Consider the following 18,740-nt stretch of genomic DNA (forward strand, 5'->3'; position numbering starts at 1 on the left):
GTGGAAATTAGTCCGCCATACAAGTAAGATCTACCCAGCTGAATCTGGTATCCTTTTACCTTGGCAAGCCAACAACATTAAGAGTAGAGTTAAAACGTTTTCAGAAAATATCTCACTAGATGAGTCCCTCAAAAAGGATATCGCCCCGGATTCTCAGACCCAATAATCTGAGATAAAGTTACCATACCTAGCACCAGGAATTCTGTATACGTTAATTTTATATTTTATTCCTACCGAGAACGTTAACTTTTCCTCTCTTTTGAGAAAGTCTTATTCTGTAGCTCAAGGCTGTCCTCAAACTTAATTAGATTCTCCTGCCTCTACCATGGAGAGATTATGGTGTGGACCAACATGTCTGGCTCAGGTGCAGACTGTAATAGAATGATTGTTGAATAATATTCTAGTTTTAATTCTGTTGCTCTGATAAAAACATCCCGACAAAAACCAACTAGGCTCACAATTCCAAGTGACAATCAAGCACTGTCGAAGTCAAGAAAGGAATCTTATGCAACTTGTAACATCTGCAGTCTGGAACAGAGAAAATACATGCCTGCTTAGTGATTTTTTTTTCCCTTATATCCAGTGCTCACACCCAAAGGATGGTGACATTCACATTCAGGCTGGGTCATCCCAGAGTAGTTAACCAAATCAATAAAAATATCCAGTAACCTTTCCCACAGGCCAACCTGATGTAGAGAATCCTTCACTGAGATTCTCTTCCTACATGATTCTAGGTTGTGTGGAATTGACAAACTATATCAGGTAGTAAACAACAAACTTTGAATTGTAAGGTTATTGGAGGGATAGAGGAGAGAGCACATACAGCATGACGCTGCTTCATTAAGGAGCAGCACCTTCTATTCGGAAAGCTATACCTGGGAGAGCGTGGAAGCCACCTTTCCGTCATGGCCATACTTCTGCACATCTCCAGGAATGCTGCTTTCAGTGTACCTTCTCCACACCACGTGAAGTTTCCTATCACAAAATACCTCAGTCCCCACGATTAGGACTTCCATCCACTGCTAAAATTACTTATTCCAACAACTCACTTTGTAACAAGACTCATAAGTAGGTGATAAATTGAGTCCCACTAACCGTATGCAAAGTCAAACGTGGATCAAAATGACACTTATCTCCTAAGCCATAGAAGCTTAAAACAGTGATGGCATACGGTGAACGCAATTATTGTTCTGACAAGTGGTAGTCACTGCAAAGCTTGAGTATTTTCCCTAGAATAGCTATCCATAGGAGGTCTCAAGACTGTCTTTTGAGGAAAGCCCAAGATGAATTTTGCCATAGTTTTGTGACTTTCCTAGGGAGATGCCACACAACATTGACACTCTCTCCCATGGGAAGCCCATCACAGACATTGTATAGTTACCGCCCAAGTCCAACTTGGTGAAGCAATGAGTTTTATTGGAATTATTTACAGGAACAGAAAAAGACTCAAAAGACCGCTAGCCGCATCACCCAAGCCCACCCCAACATGGGTGATACCTCACAAAAGCTGAGAACCTGGAAAACACTGCCTACAGGCAGCTCAACAGGTTGGAACCTGTTCTTTTAAAGTTGTTCTAAACCTCTTCTGCTGATTTCTGCTCCCTCCGGGCAGCTGGTCTGGTCTGAGAGTCTTCTTGGCAACTTGGCTCAGTTAAGAGGGACTCTCAGGCTTTATTGTTTCCTCTGGCAGGGAGGGAGAGGCCTAGTGAATCTGCTCAGTTTCAGGTCTTGAAGCTGTTTGAGCTGTTTACCTTCCTGTTTAAAGAGCTTTGCTACAGGATGGAATGTTTCAATCTTGGAATTCATTTCAGGGCTGCGGATCTAGAATCTGGGTTTAGTGCTTAGAATAGTGTGTGCTGCCTTTGTAGGACTTAGGACAGGAGAAGTCTCTATTCTCAAAACATAAACCCTGTGTTTTGCTGGTTTGTTTGTTGCAACACACAAAAAGTCCAAGTGGGTTGTTTGTGGAGTTCATTTCTTGGGCCCTACATTTAACTATCAGCAGAGAACTCTGTAGGTCAGGTCACCACTTGCTTTCCCTGTCTGTTAGGATGGCCAATGACCTATTTGTTATCCGGTAATTAACAGCCTGCACCTGGTCTCCTCACAGCACCAACCCGATTGCAATCTGGGAGTGAATTTCAGTTGCAGCTGCTCCTACACACATTCTTGCCTTAGGAAGTCAGTGAGTTCAGGAAGTCAGTGAGTTCCTGGAACTTTTTGACAGTGGTGGGGATTGAGCCCAGGGCCTTTGTGCCTGCCATGCAAGCACAGGATTCTGAGGGGTCCACTTAAATCCAACATAACTCAAACATCAGGTCAATGCAGATGACAAAAATGTAATCAAGCTGATATGGATTGATCAGGGCCAAAGAACAGACTCAGGAGAGCCAGGACCCCAAAGAATGCTGCATGGCATATTTAAAGGCTAAAACCTCGAAGCAAAGCGGAGCAGGATAGGCTGGAGCACCGTCCAATCATATTTTGACATAAGGGGTTGAGCTAGGAAGTTTTCAACAATCAGATTATGACCAGGTCCCTGGCTCTGGGAGCATGAACTTAGTTTGACCCTGCCAGCAAGATGGAGAAATTGTCTTTGATGTGTCTGGATTCAGACAACTGTTCCCTTACAGGTTATCCCTGAAATATCTGAACTCTTATATTAGAAGCTGTTAAACTATTGGGAAGTCAACTTCCCTTGGGCCTGGGACCTTCAATTTAGTTTCTCCTTATGATACATGGAGTGGAAAAAGGAAATGGTGGTACTTAGAATAAATTTCTTTTGCTTCTTCCCAACAGAGCTACAGTCTCAGCCTTATAGAACATTTTGATAGTTAAGGAATGGTTGGTTAGAAACCCATGGTAGAATCAATATACATTAGTCCCACTTTCCAAGGCTTTGAATATTAATGTCCAGTTTTGGCCATTTGGTACCAAGATTAAAGTCTTGTTGACAGTTACTCCAAGACTTGGCCATCCATCTTAGATATCTCAACCCACTATTACGCCACCTCTGGGAGACAATTTTGCTTTAGTCCTCATTAAAAATGTGAATTTCTCTATAAACCCCAGCTCTAGCCCAGGTCTGCACCAGCCTCCCCACATCTTTCCTTCAGGTGTTGGGGTGAGGGATCTGTTTCCCAGCCCCATGGCACCCGTAGGACCATGAGCATATTACCCTTCGGATATCACTATACACTTCTGCGTTTCCATCCCTTTATAGATCCCTATAACAAGAATATATCCTGATTCATTTTATCTTGCCTAGAAAGGGATAGCCAGGGAGGGGAGAAAACCAGCCCTCTTTCCTTGACCTGTTTCCCTTTCTTGCTTCTCCTGTACAGCCCAGTCCTTGAACAAGCAGCCCACTTTGGACTTATTTCCACCATTTCTTCCACTGTTCACCACTTAATATAAGACATTCTGCCTTTTGCTCAGCCAGGAACAAATTTAAAAATGCAGAGTCTCAGCCATGCAGTGGTGGCACACAACTTTAATCCCAGCAGTTGGGAGGCCAAGGCAGGCAAATCTCTGAGTTCAAAGCCAGCCTGGTCTACAGAGTGAGTTCCAGGACAGGTACACAGAGGAACCCTATCTCAAAAAACAAAATCTCAGGGTCTACCCTGCACTGATTCAAAAAGAAGATGTCCACTCCAGTAGTGATTTGACAAATCGTCTTCTGGAAGGTGGGTCTTCCAGAGAAGCTGCAATTAAGGCCAACTGCTCAGCTCACTAAGCCTCTCGAAACCTTTACCAAGTTCCATAATATGGAGAGATTGCCAGGCTGTCATTTAAAATAGATCAAGTTGTAAGTAGGTGCTTAATGTAGATTTAGAGAATCGTCTTTCTCTCCTCTGAAATATTTTCTAAATCCGCACCATCCCCATTCCGAAGCCTTGGACCGACTTCCATCAGCCTCACTTCCCTAGGCCCTGCTGCTCTCCAGAGTTGGTCAGGCTGACGTCTGGACATTGAGAAAGCTGACTTAACACAACTTTGTAGCTGCCAGGTTCCAAATGTAACATTTGAACTTTTATCTAATGCCAATAAATTATGTTTCACGAGTGGATCGTCTGCATAGTTATGTCCACGCCTTCTTTTATACAGTTTCATATTTGAAGGCACTAAAACAGGAATGGTTATAACATCTTAAAATCTCCCTGCCTCTTGCACACAAGTCAACAGTGAGTTTCTCCTCCCAGCTGCTCTGACAGACGTCAGTCTCTACAAATCCAAACAAGGAGTGAAGTCTTAAGAGCTTATGAGTGTATAGAATAGTTTCAACAAAGGCATGAGCAACATTTTCAATTAAAAAGGAATCTGAAGATAAACACTGCAGTCATAGAGGAGGCTGACAGCCCCCTGCGGACTCTGTACTGCCCTCCCCAGCGCCTCCACCTTCCGGAACGCTGAACTGGCCATTTTACCCTGCTTTTCTTTCAGATGGCTTTCATCATCCGTAATCCCAACCGATGGGTAAGCAGGTGCTTATGTTGCTTAGATATGGAGAAGAAAATCGTAGTCCTCTTATCTATGTGAACCAAAAGGCAGCTACAGAGCTTTTCTCAGTGTGCTATTCTAGATGGGAAGCACTAATTGAACCAGACTTTTTAAATGTTTGCCCTCTCATGTAGCTTATGACAGAATCAGTGTCAAGGGCTGGAAAGATGTCTCAGCTGTCAGCACAGCTGCTGCTCCTGAGGACCCAGGTTTGACTCCCAGCATCCACATGTCAGTCCATAACTTCTGTTCCAGGGAATCTAATGTCCCCTAACCTCTATAGGCACCAGGTATGCACAAGGTATACAAACATGCATGCAGGCAAAACACCTATACATAAAATTGCTTTTTAAAAGAAAAACTCTGGGTCAGAATTTCAAGTTATTAGGTTACTAAATTTTTATTATATTCCCATGGCTAGAACACATGAGAAAACTGTTTTAAAGATTAATTTACTTTAGGGTCTCATCACTAAAGTTTTCTTAACGCGGTTTTTGAGAGGAAAGGCAGCCTGTGTGAAATCAATATCAAAACTAAAGAGTGAATGAACTGATCACCCTGGGCTCCAGCTATTGGAGTAAAATTGTGAACTTTGCTTTAAAAGTTATCTAGACACACTTCTGTTCCAAACAGAAACAGTGGAATACGAGAGAAATCCACGGACACGTCAAGTTCCTCTAGAAAAGGGTGAGGCAGCCCCTGGGTTTGCAACTGGAAGCAGCTTGGCGGGGGATCTTCAAAAACCCTGAACTCTAGCTTTCAAGAAAGCAAGGGAACAGGATCTGGGAGAGAAAAGCGAACCTTTCTAAACACCGAAATTAAAGCAGATCCCCTCGTGTCCTACTTCACACCACTGTTAGCCACCTAAGCAGTGCCTGCTGTGGTCTTTCTCAAAGCAACCCGGTGCACTGGCACCAGGAATCTCCCACCCAGGTCCTCTGAGAGCATCGCACCCTGTCTGTCTGCTGGCTCCACCCAGACCCTCGAAGGAACAGCAGTTGGGTTTGGTGTGGGTAAGCCCACCTCAGGCCCCGCCCTCCGCACCTCCCTCCGGGCAGCAAGGTCCTTAAGGTCCTGGTTCGCTCCCCAGCCGCTCAGAAAATTGGGGCTGCGACTCTGCCAGCATCTGGCTTTGAGGGGCGTGCCCGCCGCGTAGAATGGACAGCAGGGCGCGGAGCTCTTCCAGAAAGACCCACGGGAGAGGTAGCAGGTCCTCTTCTAGGGATGACAAGAAGTCAAAGGCCGGGAGGGGCAACAGAGGCCGCGCGCGCCCGGATGCTGGGGCAGAGCGGCAGAGCGCCGGGCGGACGGGGACCCGGGAGGAGCACCGAGCTCCAGCAGCCACGGTAGTGAATGTGGACGAGGTTCGAAGCCCGGGTGAGGAGGGTACGGAAGTGGTGGCCCTGCTGGAGAGCGAGCGACCAGAGGAAGGTATGAAAGGCAGGTCCCATAAGAGGAAGGTACGCCAGAGATGTCAGTCAAGTGCAAGTTGCCCCACTGTGACAAAGCCAGACACACAAGAGCGCGCGGGGTCCGGGGTTGGGGGTGGGGTGGGGAAGGCGTGAGTTAGGCAGTTACCTAGTGATGGAGACCAAAGTGTGTCAAATGAAAATCAGATGAAATACAGATAGCAGCATCAGTAATACTTGGACCCTAGACAGGATCCAGTCAAGGTGTATTGTGGTCATGGACCTGTGGACTCAGCACTCTATATGATGGCTCTGAGCAACAACCCTGTGCCTCTTCTTCCCTCACCCTTGCCCATCAATCTTAAGACTAAGAGTATTTTAACCTTTCTTTGGAATGACTTCCCACGACCAGCCCCGCAACCTCAAAGGCAGCAGAACCAAGTCGAAGAGCCAGACTTGAGTTCAAATGTGAGCCTAGCCACTTGCCAGCAGTGCGACCACAGAAAGAGCCGTCACTATCGACCAGACCACAATGTTTCATAGGCTAGAGTGGGAATAAAATAAGCCTTCCAACGCACTTTGCACAATCTCAGCTAAGTCCTTGCGAGCTAAAAAAGAACACTCTTGTATCACAGTAGAGGGTAGGAACAAAGGTGTCCCTTTTACCTCCGTGGATACCACACTTAGGGGGAAAGTTACCCACCTCCAGTCCTCTTCATAACAAATGTAAAAAAAAAAGTCATTATGCCCACATTAAAGACTGGCATATGTTTGAGGAAAGTAAGGAGCAGCATATTATGTTGCTGTCTGCTGGCTATGTGGAGAGTTAGCATTTCCTAGTTACAGGAATGCAATGTATGTTGGATCACAGAAAGCTACTGTTCACGGACATCTGCACCGTAGTGTAAATGCACCCTGCCGCTTGTACTTTTTGCCTGGTAACCCTCTGGTCCTTAGGAGAGGTCATTGGGTTCAATGCTGTAGAAATGCCTGATCACAGCAGGGAAGTAGGCAAGAGAGGGAGCCCCGTTTGTGGTGCCCTCTCTATGTGGCAGGCACACACTGGGTGCTTTGTTTCCTCAGTTACACATCACAGGTGAGAGAAAATGCTTTGAGTAAATAGCTTGCTCTAGACAGAACGTACGAGAGGAACAGGATTAACGGGGTGGGGGGCAGCTTACACGATGCTCTAGAAAAGATAGAAAAGCCAGTTCCCAATCCAAGTGGTGAGTCACCTTAACTGTCCCAACCCAGCCCTGAAGCCTAGATGTTCTCTGAAGAATCTGATATTGGGTCAAAGCATGGTGGATGTGAAGCACCCCGGTTCCACAACACCGTTTTACACACAGCCTAACACTGTGCTAAATGGATGACTTCCAAAGACTGCAGAACGCCTTAGTCCATTAAAGGGACGCTAAAGAATGTCAGGCATGGCAGACAGTGCCAGGAACTTGTAGACACTTCACACAGTGAAACCTCAGACATGCCGAGCACAAGCTAGCATCTTTATGTGTATATGCCCTCTCACCCTTGAACTGATGTATCGGATACAGCTCGCTAGTTAGCTATTATGAGACTGTAATCAGTCAACATCCCATTATATAGGTGGGGAAATTGAGTTTTCAAAAGATCCTGAGCCCTGCTTCAAAGTCATCCATGGACTTTTGAAATGAGTGGAAGTAGAACTGGAACCAACTGGTCCCCCTGGCCTTCCGGTCCCCCAGTCCCCCTTGCCTGTCCAGGTTATTCTGCCTCCCATTGGTCCACACAATCCTTCACACGGATGATACCCCAGACCTGGGAACTCTGGTCATTTGGATGCCCGGCTCATTCCAGCTTTCCCAGACGTGTCTCCAAACAGCTCTGACTGTAATACTAAGCTCTAGACTGACAAATGCTGCTCACTGCGCATGGTGATGTTTCAACATCATTGCTTCCCTAGGGATCAAGCCCTCTGGATTAGGGGCCTGCGAGTGGCTTCTTGTCCTCTCCTCCCTGATCTTCATCATCGTAACGTTTCCCTTTTCCATCTGGTTCTGCATAAAGGTGAGTTCCCACACAACCCCACAAGATGGTTTTCTGTTGTCTCTCATAGCCCAAACGAGGCCAGTCTCAGTCTGTGTTTGATACTTCCCCACCTTCCAAGAGAGCTCTCCTTCCTTCAAGACCTGGCTCAGTGTAACATGAAGCCTTTTTCATTCTCCCAACCTGCTGTTCCCTGCCCTCCCTGTGCTCCAGGGACTGTCTGCATTTCACTTTTACACTTCCCAGGTACGATGTTGGTGTAGGTCTTCTGTCATGGCTAGGACAATATGTTAGCAAATCATACGTGTGCATATGTGTGTAGTTGTGTCTCTCTAAGCTAATTTGTTGGCATACAATCGTTTCATTTCACATTTTCATTAACACAGCCAAGGTCCTGTCTCACTGGTGTCTGTATTTACTGTGTATAGATTTTAGATTGTCACTGGTGTGTGTGTGTGTGTGTGTGTGTGTGTGTGTGTGTGTGTGTGTGTGTGTGGACTACTTGACTTAAGGAGGACAGAGGAGAACCTTGGGCGTCCTTACCTTCCTCCTGTCTGAGATGGGTCTCTTGTTATACATCAGGCTGGCTGGCCCACAGGCTTCCTAGGCTTCATCGGTCTCTGCCTCTGGCTCACTGTAGGAGCACTCGGGTTGTAGACATGCACTACCACGTCCAGCTTTACATGGGTTCTACGTGTTCAAATCTGGGTTCTTACTACACCGTGCATTGGGCAGTCTCTCCTTCTCCTCCTCCTACCTCCTTTTTGAGACAAAGTCTGTGTAACACTGGTTATTCTGGAATCTGCAATATAGAACACACCACATGGGTGATCCTCCTACCTCTGCCTCCCCCAAGTGGTGAGATAGTTGGTATGAAAAGCACCTTGCCCAGCCCTCAGTTCTCAAAGGATGTTTTGTTTTGTTTTGTTTTGTTTTGTTTTGTTTTGTTTTGTTTTGTTTTGTTTTGTGATAGGGTCTCTCTATAGCTCTGGCTCTCCTGGAACTCACTATAGAGACCAGGCTGGCCTTGAACTAACAATGATCTGCCTGCCTCTGCCTCTGTTTCCCAAGTACTTGGATTAAAGGCATGCACCATCATGCCTGGCTAATGCCTGGCTAACAAAAGACTCCTGTAACCTAGAATCACTCTCATGCACAGGTCTTTTGAAACCTTTTTCCCCCTCTGAAGTCATTTAAAAGCATTGCATTTCCTTTTAGGTTGTTCAAGAATACGAAAGAGTAATTATATTCCGACTGGGACATCTGCTTCCTGGAAGAGCCAAAGGACCTGGTAAGAATTATCCTCTGTTTTTTAAAATCTTATCCCATCCCATGAGTTGATGATTTCTTTAGTCCATGCATATATATTACATGAAGTTATTTGATTCAATATATTTGTGCTTTAATCTATTAAATATAGGGCAGGTTGTCATTAAATCATCAGAAAGCATTATTAATAGGTCACAGGTGGCCAAGAGAGACGATGTGTGGAGAGAGCCCTACACCAGGGCTAGTCTAGTTGGCACAGCAAGTTAGCTTCAGGCCCATTGCTAAGGATTGGCCTGAGCCCAGTGTTGGTCTGAGTACAGTGTGTGGATCGTCAGAATCCTGTGACTTCTCAGGGAAAATCCTAGCTGATCGGATTAAGCTCAAAGCAAAATTCAGTATCTAGTAACAAATACGTGTTTAGTTGGGAGACGGGGCACAGACTGAATCCTAGTGTCTCAGACGGTGCACTAACTACCGGGGACTAGAGGAATAAGGCATTCCTGATCTTTAGGATCTGAAAGCCCACAGCAGGTCCAGCCAAACTCCAGGGCATATAGATAGAAGTATGGTTAGTCTAAGTCTAGTAGTTCGCCTTTGGAGACAGCCAAGAAGGCATAAGAAAGAGTGAAATCCCATGATACATATACTGAGGGAGTCTAAGTCCTCAGCCATGCCTGCAAGAACAAGTTAAAAAAATGGAGACCTGTCTAGGAAACACATGTATCAGAGCTTCAAGATTCAGAACCCAATATACAAGTCCACACAACATCAAACCAGACTCTGGAGTTCCAGAATGCATTACATCTTGCTATGGCCCTGGTTTTCAGGAACCTTCGCTTTGGGGGCTGAGGAAAGGTTCTAACTGGCTGTTCCCCCATACATCCTTGGTACTGTGAGCTGGCACTAGTCTCCACAAGGCTGTGTCTCTTGAAGGGTCCCGGTCTTACTCACTGTTCTGCTGCTGTAAAGAGACACCATGACCAAGGTGACTCTCATTAATGAAGATATTTAGATGGGGCTTGCTCATAGTTTTAGGGGCTTAGTCCATTATCATCATGGTGGGGAGCATGGCAGCGTACAGGCAGACAGTGGAGCATAGGTGAGAGCTACATTCTGATCTATAAGCGGGGGGTGGGGGGTGGGGGGTGGAGAAACAGAGAGGGAGAGAAAAGAATCACCCAGCCCTGCCGTGGGCTTTTGAAACCACAAAGTCCACCCCCAGTGACACAGTTCCTCCAACAAGGCCACACCTCTTAATTCTTCTAATCCTCTCAAATAGAGCCACTTCCTAGTGACTAAGCCTTTAAATACATGAGCCTATGGGGGTGATGGTGGGGGATACAAACACCACAGTCTTAAATCATCTGGTGGGCTTTAGGAAACTGTCAATGAAACAATCTACAGAGGCTGCACGTGGAGTATGTACACCATCTGGGGTAAGTGAGGACTAACTGGCCAACACAAAGCAGCTGCCATGATGTTGCTACTCTGGCGATCCTGGGGCATTCTCAGAAATAACTCAGAGGTTGTCAGCTCTAAATTGAAGCACTATTACTTTCACAGAATACAATTTTATACAGAACCTAAAAGGCTCTAAGACACATTAAGGTTAACATCCATGCATATGAATTTACAGAGACTGAATCTACTGGAGAGACAGGTGTGTAAGAGATCTGGAAGGGTCAATAAGATCCTAAAGTGAGCAAGTGGCCTAGTTTTCTAGAACAATCTCCCTTTATACCTGATATGCTGCACTTAGTTTTAACAATGTATCCCCCTGCCACCTCCTTTACCTTCAGAACCATCCCAGATGAATAGTGAGTTACAGGACAATTCTTTAGTTACAAGGAAGCTACCCAGCAGTCTCTGGGTCCCATAGGCTAAGCCAGTCATGCAGCCTGGCTCTGAAAAGGTCATCTCCAACAGTCTTCACACTGGCTGTTCACATGTTCCCTCCTTCATGCCCTTTCGTAGGCCTGTTCTTTTTTCTACCCTGCCTGGACACCTATCACAAGGTTGACCTCCGTCTCCAGACCTTGGAAATACCTTTCCATGAGGTAAGCTGACATAGCGCATTTCGTCTTGACCTTCCCGTGCTCTCCCATCCAAGTCAATTCCAAGGCGAGGTGACCGTGCTCAAAAGATGATTAAAAGCACAATCATCAAAGTAGACAATCAACAGAGCGAAAGGCAGCCTATGCAGTAGGAAAGCATGTTTTCAAATAATTTATAAGAGTTTAATATATAGGATGTAGAGGGAGTTCATTCAGATCAATACAAACAGCAAAAGCCACAATCTAACCTTCAAAAATGAGCAAAGGAATTGATAGTAGTTAATCTTGTAATTAATCAACTCGGCTAAGCTAGGCCTCAGTCATTTGGCCTATACTTAGTTAAACAAATCAGGATGACGTTGTGCAGGTATTTGGGGGGATTGGGTTAATATTTAAATCAGCAAATTTTAATAAACCAGCTTACCCTTGACAATGTGGGTGTGCCCTCATACAGTCAGTTGAAAGTTTTAAAGAACTGACTTTGGCTTGAAGAGGAGGAAGTTTTCTTCCAGGAGACAATGTAAATGCTTTCCTGGGGGCTCCAGACTGCGAATTTTGGCCTTACCAGCTTCCATAATCACATGAACTAATCCTTTAAAAGTCATCAAGCTACACGCACACACACACACACACGTGCGCACACACACACACGCATGCTCTCTCTCTCTCTCTCTCTCTTTCTCTCTCCCTCTCCCTCTTCCTCTCTCTCTTCCTCTCCCTCTCCCTATTGGTTCTGTGGTTCTGGAGAACACAGGGTGCTACAGGCTGGATTAGACCTCTCTCTGAAGAATGTGTATGGAGAGAACTTGAAGGTGTGCACGTGGCCGACAAACACCTGACTGTGCTCTTTTTAAGTTTGGGGGAGTCGCCCTGCTGGGTAGCTGCATCCCGCAGTGCTGCACCATCCCACGAGTCAGCAGCAGTGACGGGTCACAGCCTCCCCACATTCCCTTCAGAACTCCACTCCCTTTCCCCACCTCGGCTATACTTTCCTGTGTTTTGGTTGTGAGCCTAAGCTTTAAAGGCTGGGCCATCTCTCCAGCCCCTGTTACATTTTCCTAATGGCAGCCTCCCGAGCAGGTGATTGGCACGTCCCTAATGATCAGTGGTGTTGAGTACCATCCATATTTCTTTATCAGAGATAAAGCCTTTCCCAAATTGTCTCTCACCTTGCTTAAAGTTCTTTCCTAGTCTTCCTTTTGATGAATATAAATGGCTTCCCTTAGAGGATGCTTATTTTTCTTTCCTCTTTCTCTTCTCCCAGAGGCAACCACCACCATGCCTGACTCTTTACCATGCTTGGTAAAATCCCCATGCATTAAAAAAGAATATCTACTTTGGATAAGAATCAACCTTCCATTACTCCTTTATTTTCATACTATAATCTTACTCCTATAAAATACTTAGTATTAAATGCATTTAGTTCCCCTCTCCCACATAGGAATCCAGCCTGCATTCACACGTTTTTTTTCCCCCGCTTAGGTGGTAACCAAAGATATGTTCATAATGGAGATAGACGCTGTCTGCTACTACCGCATGGAAAATGCCTCCCTTCTTCTAAGCAGTCTAGCTCATGTGTCCAAAGCCATCCAGTTCCTGGTGCAAACCACCATGAAGCGCCTCTTGGCACATCGATCCCTCACTGAAATTCTCCTGGAAAGGAAGAGCATTGCCCAAGATGTAAAGGTACCGAGATGCGTTTAACACTGGATGGTCATTTGTTAAATGTGCCATGTGCAAGGTGTTCAGCCATTGGAGATGCCATTCCTTGGGAATCAGTCAGTGGCATCATTGGCCTGGGTACAGATTTCGCTTCCATCCCTTCCCTAAGGTCACTCCCCTGTGACCTTCGGCACACTGAAACATCAGCTGAGTACCGAGTGTTCGAAGCAGTCATGGGTGGGGGTGAGCAGGATGGTTGAAGCCAATGCACTAGGATGGTTCCCAGATGCTGATTCTAGCTGGAGAGGCAGGCATAGGATGCCCAAAGGTAACGAGTGGTGAGTTCACGTAAGACTTTCAGAGACCGGACATCACCTACCCTTTCATCATTGGCTGCCCAGCTGTTCATATTTAATTGATTTGCAATTAAAGGCAGTCAGCTCTGCAGTCTCATCTACAGCCTGGGTAGACGCCCCGATTACCAAGGCAGCAAGAGATACCGGGAGAGCAAAGCAGGGCCACAGGCAGCTGGCCAGTCAGGGAGCAGTTACTACCAGGGACCCAGCCCAGCACTGCAGTCGTGGGGACACCAAACCTGGGTTGGAAGGCAGCTAAGAAGGATGTGAAATGGAGGAGCTACAGGACCAAAGACTGAGGATGGGTGAAGGAGCTGGAAAGTACCTAGAAGCTGGAAAGACACAAAGATGAGCGGCAGGCAGGAGCCCCACGCTGACATGAGCCACTTAGCATGCTCCCCACTGTCCCCTTCAGCCTCCTCCTTGTTCATCCCTCACCTCTGAGGGATGAAGGCCAGGCCATTGATGTCCAAGCTCAATTTTGTTAAAATGAGTTGTGATTTAAGCACTTAAATCTGTCTCCCCAGATTGTGTATTCCAAGGACTTGGCATAGTGCAGAAGATTCAATGAATCGAGAAATGGCCCGACTGTTGTAACCTGCACCCTACTATCCTTTCTTTATTGATTCTCAAACTCCCACCTACTCAGCATTCGCCCAGCATGCAACAGTGCTTTCTTTCTCCCCCACCACAAATTCCTCTTGAGCTATTTCCTCAGCCTGAAGTTCTTCTCACCACAGGACAAATCTTAGTTGTTTGTTACGATGTCACCTCATCTACGATGTGTTTCTCAATAATATTTTCTTACTCACACCTGCTCCCTCAAACTGGTTGGTCCTTCTTAAGATTTGCAATGCACTGAAATTAGGATTTAGCCAGTAAGAAATTACTGGAAGCTTAGTTTGAAAGGAGTCCAGGCCAACATGGACTGGCCTGCCCTGCCCTACCCTTCATCCATTTCCAGAACCCAGATAGTTTCTCTAGTTCTGTTTCCAACTTTAATTGTGCAGGGAAGAGAAGGCTAAGAAGCATGAGGAGCCCGATGGCATCAGCGTTAAGGGAATGAAAGTATCCTAAAAATGATAGCCATATGGCAGGGCCTGAGCCTAGGGGTGCAGGTTATTTAAGGAGTGTGTTTTAAAACGAACAGAAAAAAAAAATACCGTCTGTACTAATCCCTTATCACTCACATAACAAATCCCCCCAACCCTGGTGCCTCAAACAGCACAAGCTTACTGTACTCTTTTGTAGTCCTGATGATCAGAGTGCAGAGTCATCTTCCCTGGGCTCAAATCTAGGCATGAGCTTGGCAGATTCCTTGTGGAGGCTGAGATAGAATCCACAACCTTCTAAGCCTCTGATCACTTTCATTCCTCCTCTGCCTTCCAGCCCCAGCCTTCACAGAGAACCAGCCCTGTGCTCACTGTCTCATCGCCTTGTCTTCCAGAGTCAAACCCTCTCTTGGATAAACACTCCTGCGATTATGTCCTTCAAAACCTTTGATTTAATCACATCCTAGTCTTCCCAGACAGCCACAGGTCCTGGGGACATAAGCATCTTTGTTTGGGAGCCGTTACTCAGGTTCCCACGTCAGCTTTAGATCCACGGTGGTTATTTAACAGCACTGCACTGTCCTGTTAAGCGTCTCTGTCCCAGGCCCTGTGACTTTAAAAAGCAGTGTCCTGTGGAAGGGCGTGTTCTGAGGACAGAGCAATGGCCTGTGGTGCAGGAGAGGGCTCTTATCCTTCCCCCACACCCCGGGGAGGCAGGGCTCACTGATGTCTGCTCTTTCCTCCACAGGTTGCCTTGGACTCAGTGACCTGTGTTTGGGGCATCAAAGTGGAGAGAACTGAAATGTGGGTAGGAAAATAACCAGCAAGAACGATATTTTAAAAATCATTTCAAATACTGTAGCCACATTGATATTAGAGAAAGATGACCGGTCATCTCATAGTCAAGATACAACTGCTAGGACCTCTAAGCAAACTATCCTCTTGGTTTCTAATAATGCAGTAAGGGGCCTTTTTACTGTAAAATTTAGCGTTTGAACCATGCTTTTGCATTAGCTTAGTGGCTTTATCCTGAGTATCTAACTTCATATTTACATCACTGCCCCAAAACCCATGAGCAAGAACTCTCTAATCCCTTCACCTCAGCCCCGTGAGTCCCTCCAGTGGGTGTGCCTGTTATTCTGGTCGTGTCACAGAAATGGAGTCATAGCATAAAGACTTTTGTCTGCTTCTTTCCACTTAGCATAGGTTTCCAAGGTTCACCCGGGGTGCGGTGTGCACCAGCATTTCATTCTATTGTAGAGTCAAACATTACTGCATTGCCTGACCATACAGAGCTTGGTTTTCACTTTCCTCAGTGTGAAAACACCTTTAGTGTTGTTAGGAAAGTGCTGTGATGAAATTTTACTTCTATGTTTTCTACGCAGAATCCTAGAATTGTTCTCGTTTGTTCAGTCCTTCTCTTGAAGTCAATATTCTTTCATAAACTTAGATGAATTCTTCCAATCTTTGTTTTTAATTGTGTGGCTCTTCAAAGTTGTTTTTCATTATCCAACTTTAATAGCTTGGATTAATGTGAGATCTTAAGTGAGAAAGATGACCACAGATTTTGGACATAAAATATGGCCTGTTTAATTAGAATGTCATAGCCCCAGGCAGCCTCCATAGTGACACCAAATGTGCTCTTCCCTATCTCCCATGTCAGAACCTTAAGAACAGCTGTATCTGTCCATTCAGATTTTGCTTTCAAAGCTGGAGAGATGGCTCAGTGATTTCTCCTACTCTTCCAGAGGATCCTGCGTTCAATTCTTAGCACCCATCAGTTAGCTCACAACCATCTATAACTCCAGTTGCCCTCTTCTGGCCTCTATGGGTGAGAGGCATGTATGTGGTACACAGATGTGCGTGCAGACAAAATACCCATGCACATAGACTATACATTTTTTTTAATTGCTATTTGTGAAACCACCGTAGACAGGGGCAAGTCTGTGAGAATGTCCTGGCTGCTAAGGTCAGGGTGACACCTATATTCTCTGTCTTCTTTTTCAGTAAGGATGTACGGCTGCCAGCTGGGCTTCAGCACTCTCTGGCTGTGGAAGCTGAGGCACAAAGACAGGCCAAAGTGCGGGTGAGGCCTTCCTGAGCACCCATCCTCCCGCCTAGGCCTTTGAAGGGCATCTGAGAACCCAGTGGTCCACACTAGTCCAGGAACTGGGTAGAATCTGGCTATGTCCCCACCTCTATTGATAGTGTGTTCACAGGTCTGACAGTGCAGTACCTCAACCTCTCCCCAAACTTTCTGCTAACATGTCCCCTCCTCTTCTGCTTTTACCCGCTCTCCTTAAAGTCTCCCTTTACTATCCTTCTTCTCCAGTGCCTGGGATCCTGGGATGACCAAGGCTCCTGTCATCCCTAATAAAGGGATGGAGGGGCAGATTCCTCTCAAATAACCGAGTTAATGAAGAAAAAGACTGTGACCATATAAAAGAATCAGTAACGAAAGCCTTTAAGAGCAAGGGAGGAGGTAATCTTTAAATTAGGCCACTTACATCTAGATCTCTGAACCAGCTATCTGTGCCCAGTGTTGAGTGGCATCTGTGAGAGGGTGCCAAGAGCCTTCCGCTCTGAAGCGCTTTGCCCATTCTTTTTGACCAAGTTATAATTCCAAGTCTGTCCCTTGGAACTCTGACAAACTTGTCCTTCACTCGGCAAGCAGGATCCTCCTCAGTTTTCAAGCCCAGCACACATCGACAGAGCCCCTAAACTCCATCCGTGTCCTTCAGGACCCATGACTGAAGCCGCCTTTCCTTTTGATCGCTAGTTTAATCTGCTCACACTCCAGCAGGGAGAGGCTGAGTCTACTGGCCCAAGTTTAACAATGCCTGGCTCTGGTCGGTGTGTGGTACTTGTTTGCGGGCGGTCGCTGTGGCAGTCGAGCACCTGAGACCCCCGTGAAGTGAGCAGCATGGCCATGTTGGGTTTCTTCGTGTGCTTTCTGTAGGTGATTGCTGCCGAAGGGGAAAAAGCTGCCTCTGAGTCCCTGAGGATGGCGGCTGAGATTCTGTCGGGCACCCCAGCTGCTGTCCAGCTCCGGTACCTGCACACTCTTCAGTCCTTGTCCACAGACAAGCCGTCCACCGTGGTTTTGCCTTTACCCTTTGACATGCTGAACCTTCTCTCCTCTCCCAGCAACAGAGCACAAGGAAGCATCAACTACCCAAGTTCTCCCAAACCTGTTGAACCACTAAATCCCAAAAGGAAGGACTCTCCTATGCTATAGGGGCAAGTGGACAAGAGTAATGGGAATACACCATATAAAGCCGTATCCCTGAGCGAGGCATTCGGTCCCCACGCCCAGGCCCACCCTGCCCTTGTTGTTTGCCTTTTGAGTGTATCATGTCACAAGATGGACACACGCATGAGAACACAGTGAAATGGCAGAGAAGACATCCAGCCACACAAGTGGGTCGTCTCATCATTCATTACAGGAAAGAAAGAGATTTAGAATTTTGGGTTGAGGGGCTGGAGAGATGGCTCAGTGGTTATGAACACTGACTGCTCTTCCAGAGGTCCTGAGTTCAAATCCCAGCAACCACATGGTGGCTCACAACCATCTGTAATGGGATCCGATGCCCTCTTCTGGTGTGTAAGACAGTGACAGTGTACTCATCATATATAAGATGAATAAATAAAACCTTTAAAAAAAAAGAATTTTGGGTTGACATGTGGTCCAGTTTTGATTTCTGAAGACTTAGTTCACATACCCTCCACTGCATTTCCTAGCAAGGCCTTCGAGGTCCCCCAGCCTTTTCTGCGAGTGCCTGTCACTGTGCTTATCACACCGAGAGGAAAGACAGGGCTTAAGATACAGGCCTCTCCCCTTTCCGAGTTCTTCCAAACTCCCACTGAAACAGCCCGCTAAGCTCTACTGCTGGCTTTTAACAACGTTTCCAGCCTAAATTCCCAAACTCACTCAAAAAGCAGTCCAAAGGCATGAAAGCCTCGTGGTCGGCACGATGTGGCGACGACCCCACTTCCTCAGCACCAGTGTCTTTTCTGTTCTTATGATTAAAATATTCCAGCAACAAGAAACTTAAAGGGAAAGAGTTTGTTTTAGGTGCACGGCTCCAGGTTCCAGTCCATCACGTAGAGAGGTAAGGCAGGAACTTAAAGCACCTCTTAGTCACTTAATGGGTGGAGATGCAGGCAAGAACCTGAGGTGACCAGTCAGGGCCCAGTCAAGTGTGGAAAGCAGTGAGTGCCTGATTCGTAGCTGTTTGAGTTCAGCTCAGTTTATCCTCTCATCTGTTCAGGGCTTCCCTGCTTAGGGAGTGCTGCCACCTGCCATGGGCTGGATCTTCCCACACTGACTACCTTACACATCATCTCTTTACAGCATCCCCATAGGCCAGCCCTAATGCAGATAACCCCTCGTTAATCCTTCTGGGGTTATTC

At 46.3% G+C, this 18,740-nt stretch overlaps 1 protein-coding gene across 2 annotated transcripts; it reads left to right on the forward strand.

The window, feature by feature from the left end:
• Positions 1-32: 32 nt before the first annotated feature.
• Positions 33-17,996, forward strand: Nphs2 (NPHS2 stomatin family member, podocin). 2 transcript variants are annotated; one of them, NM_130828.3, is made up of 8 exons: positions 5,597-5,931; positions 7,852-7,955; positions 9,153-9,225; positions 11,178-11,260; positions 12,740-12,943; positions 15,076-15,131; positions 16,335-16,413; positions 17,287-17,983. In NM_130828.3, exons 1-8 carry the CDS (start codon positions 5,658-5,660, stop codon positions 17,563-17,565), a joined length of 1,152 nt encoding a protein of 383 aa, NP_570841.3. In that variant the 5' UTR covers positions 5,597-5,657; the 3' UTR covers positions 17,566-17,983. The 2 variants fall into 2 exon arrangements, with proteins under 2 accessions (XP_038946219.1, NP_570841.3); XM_039090291.2 differs by lacking the exons at positions 15,076-15,131; positions 16,335-16,413 and having other exon boundaries at positions 33-5,931; positions 17,287-17,996.
• Positions 17,997-18,740: the final 744 nt, after the last annotated feature.

This window comes from Rattus norvegicus, chromosome 13 (assembly GCF_036323735.1).
Source record: "Rattus norvegicus strain BN/NHsdMcwi chromosome 13, GRCr8, whole genome shotgun sequence".
In the NCBI taxonomy this organism is placed as follows: domain Eukaryota; kingdom Metazoa; phylum Chordata; class Mammalia; order Rodentia; family Muridae; genus Rattus; species Rattus norvegicus.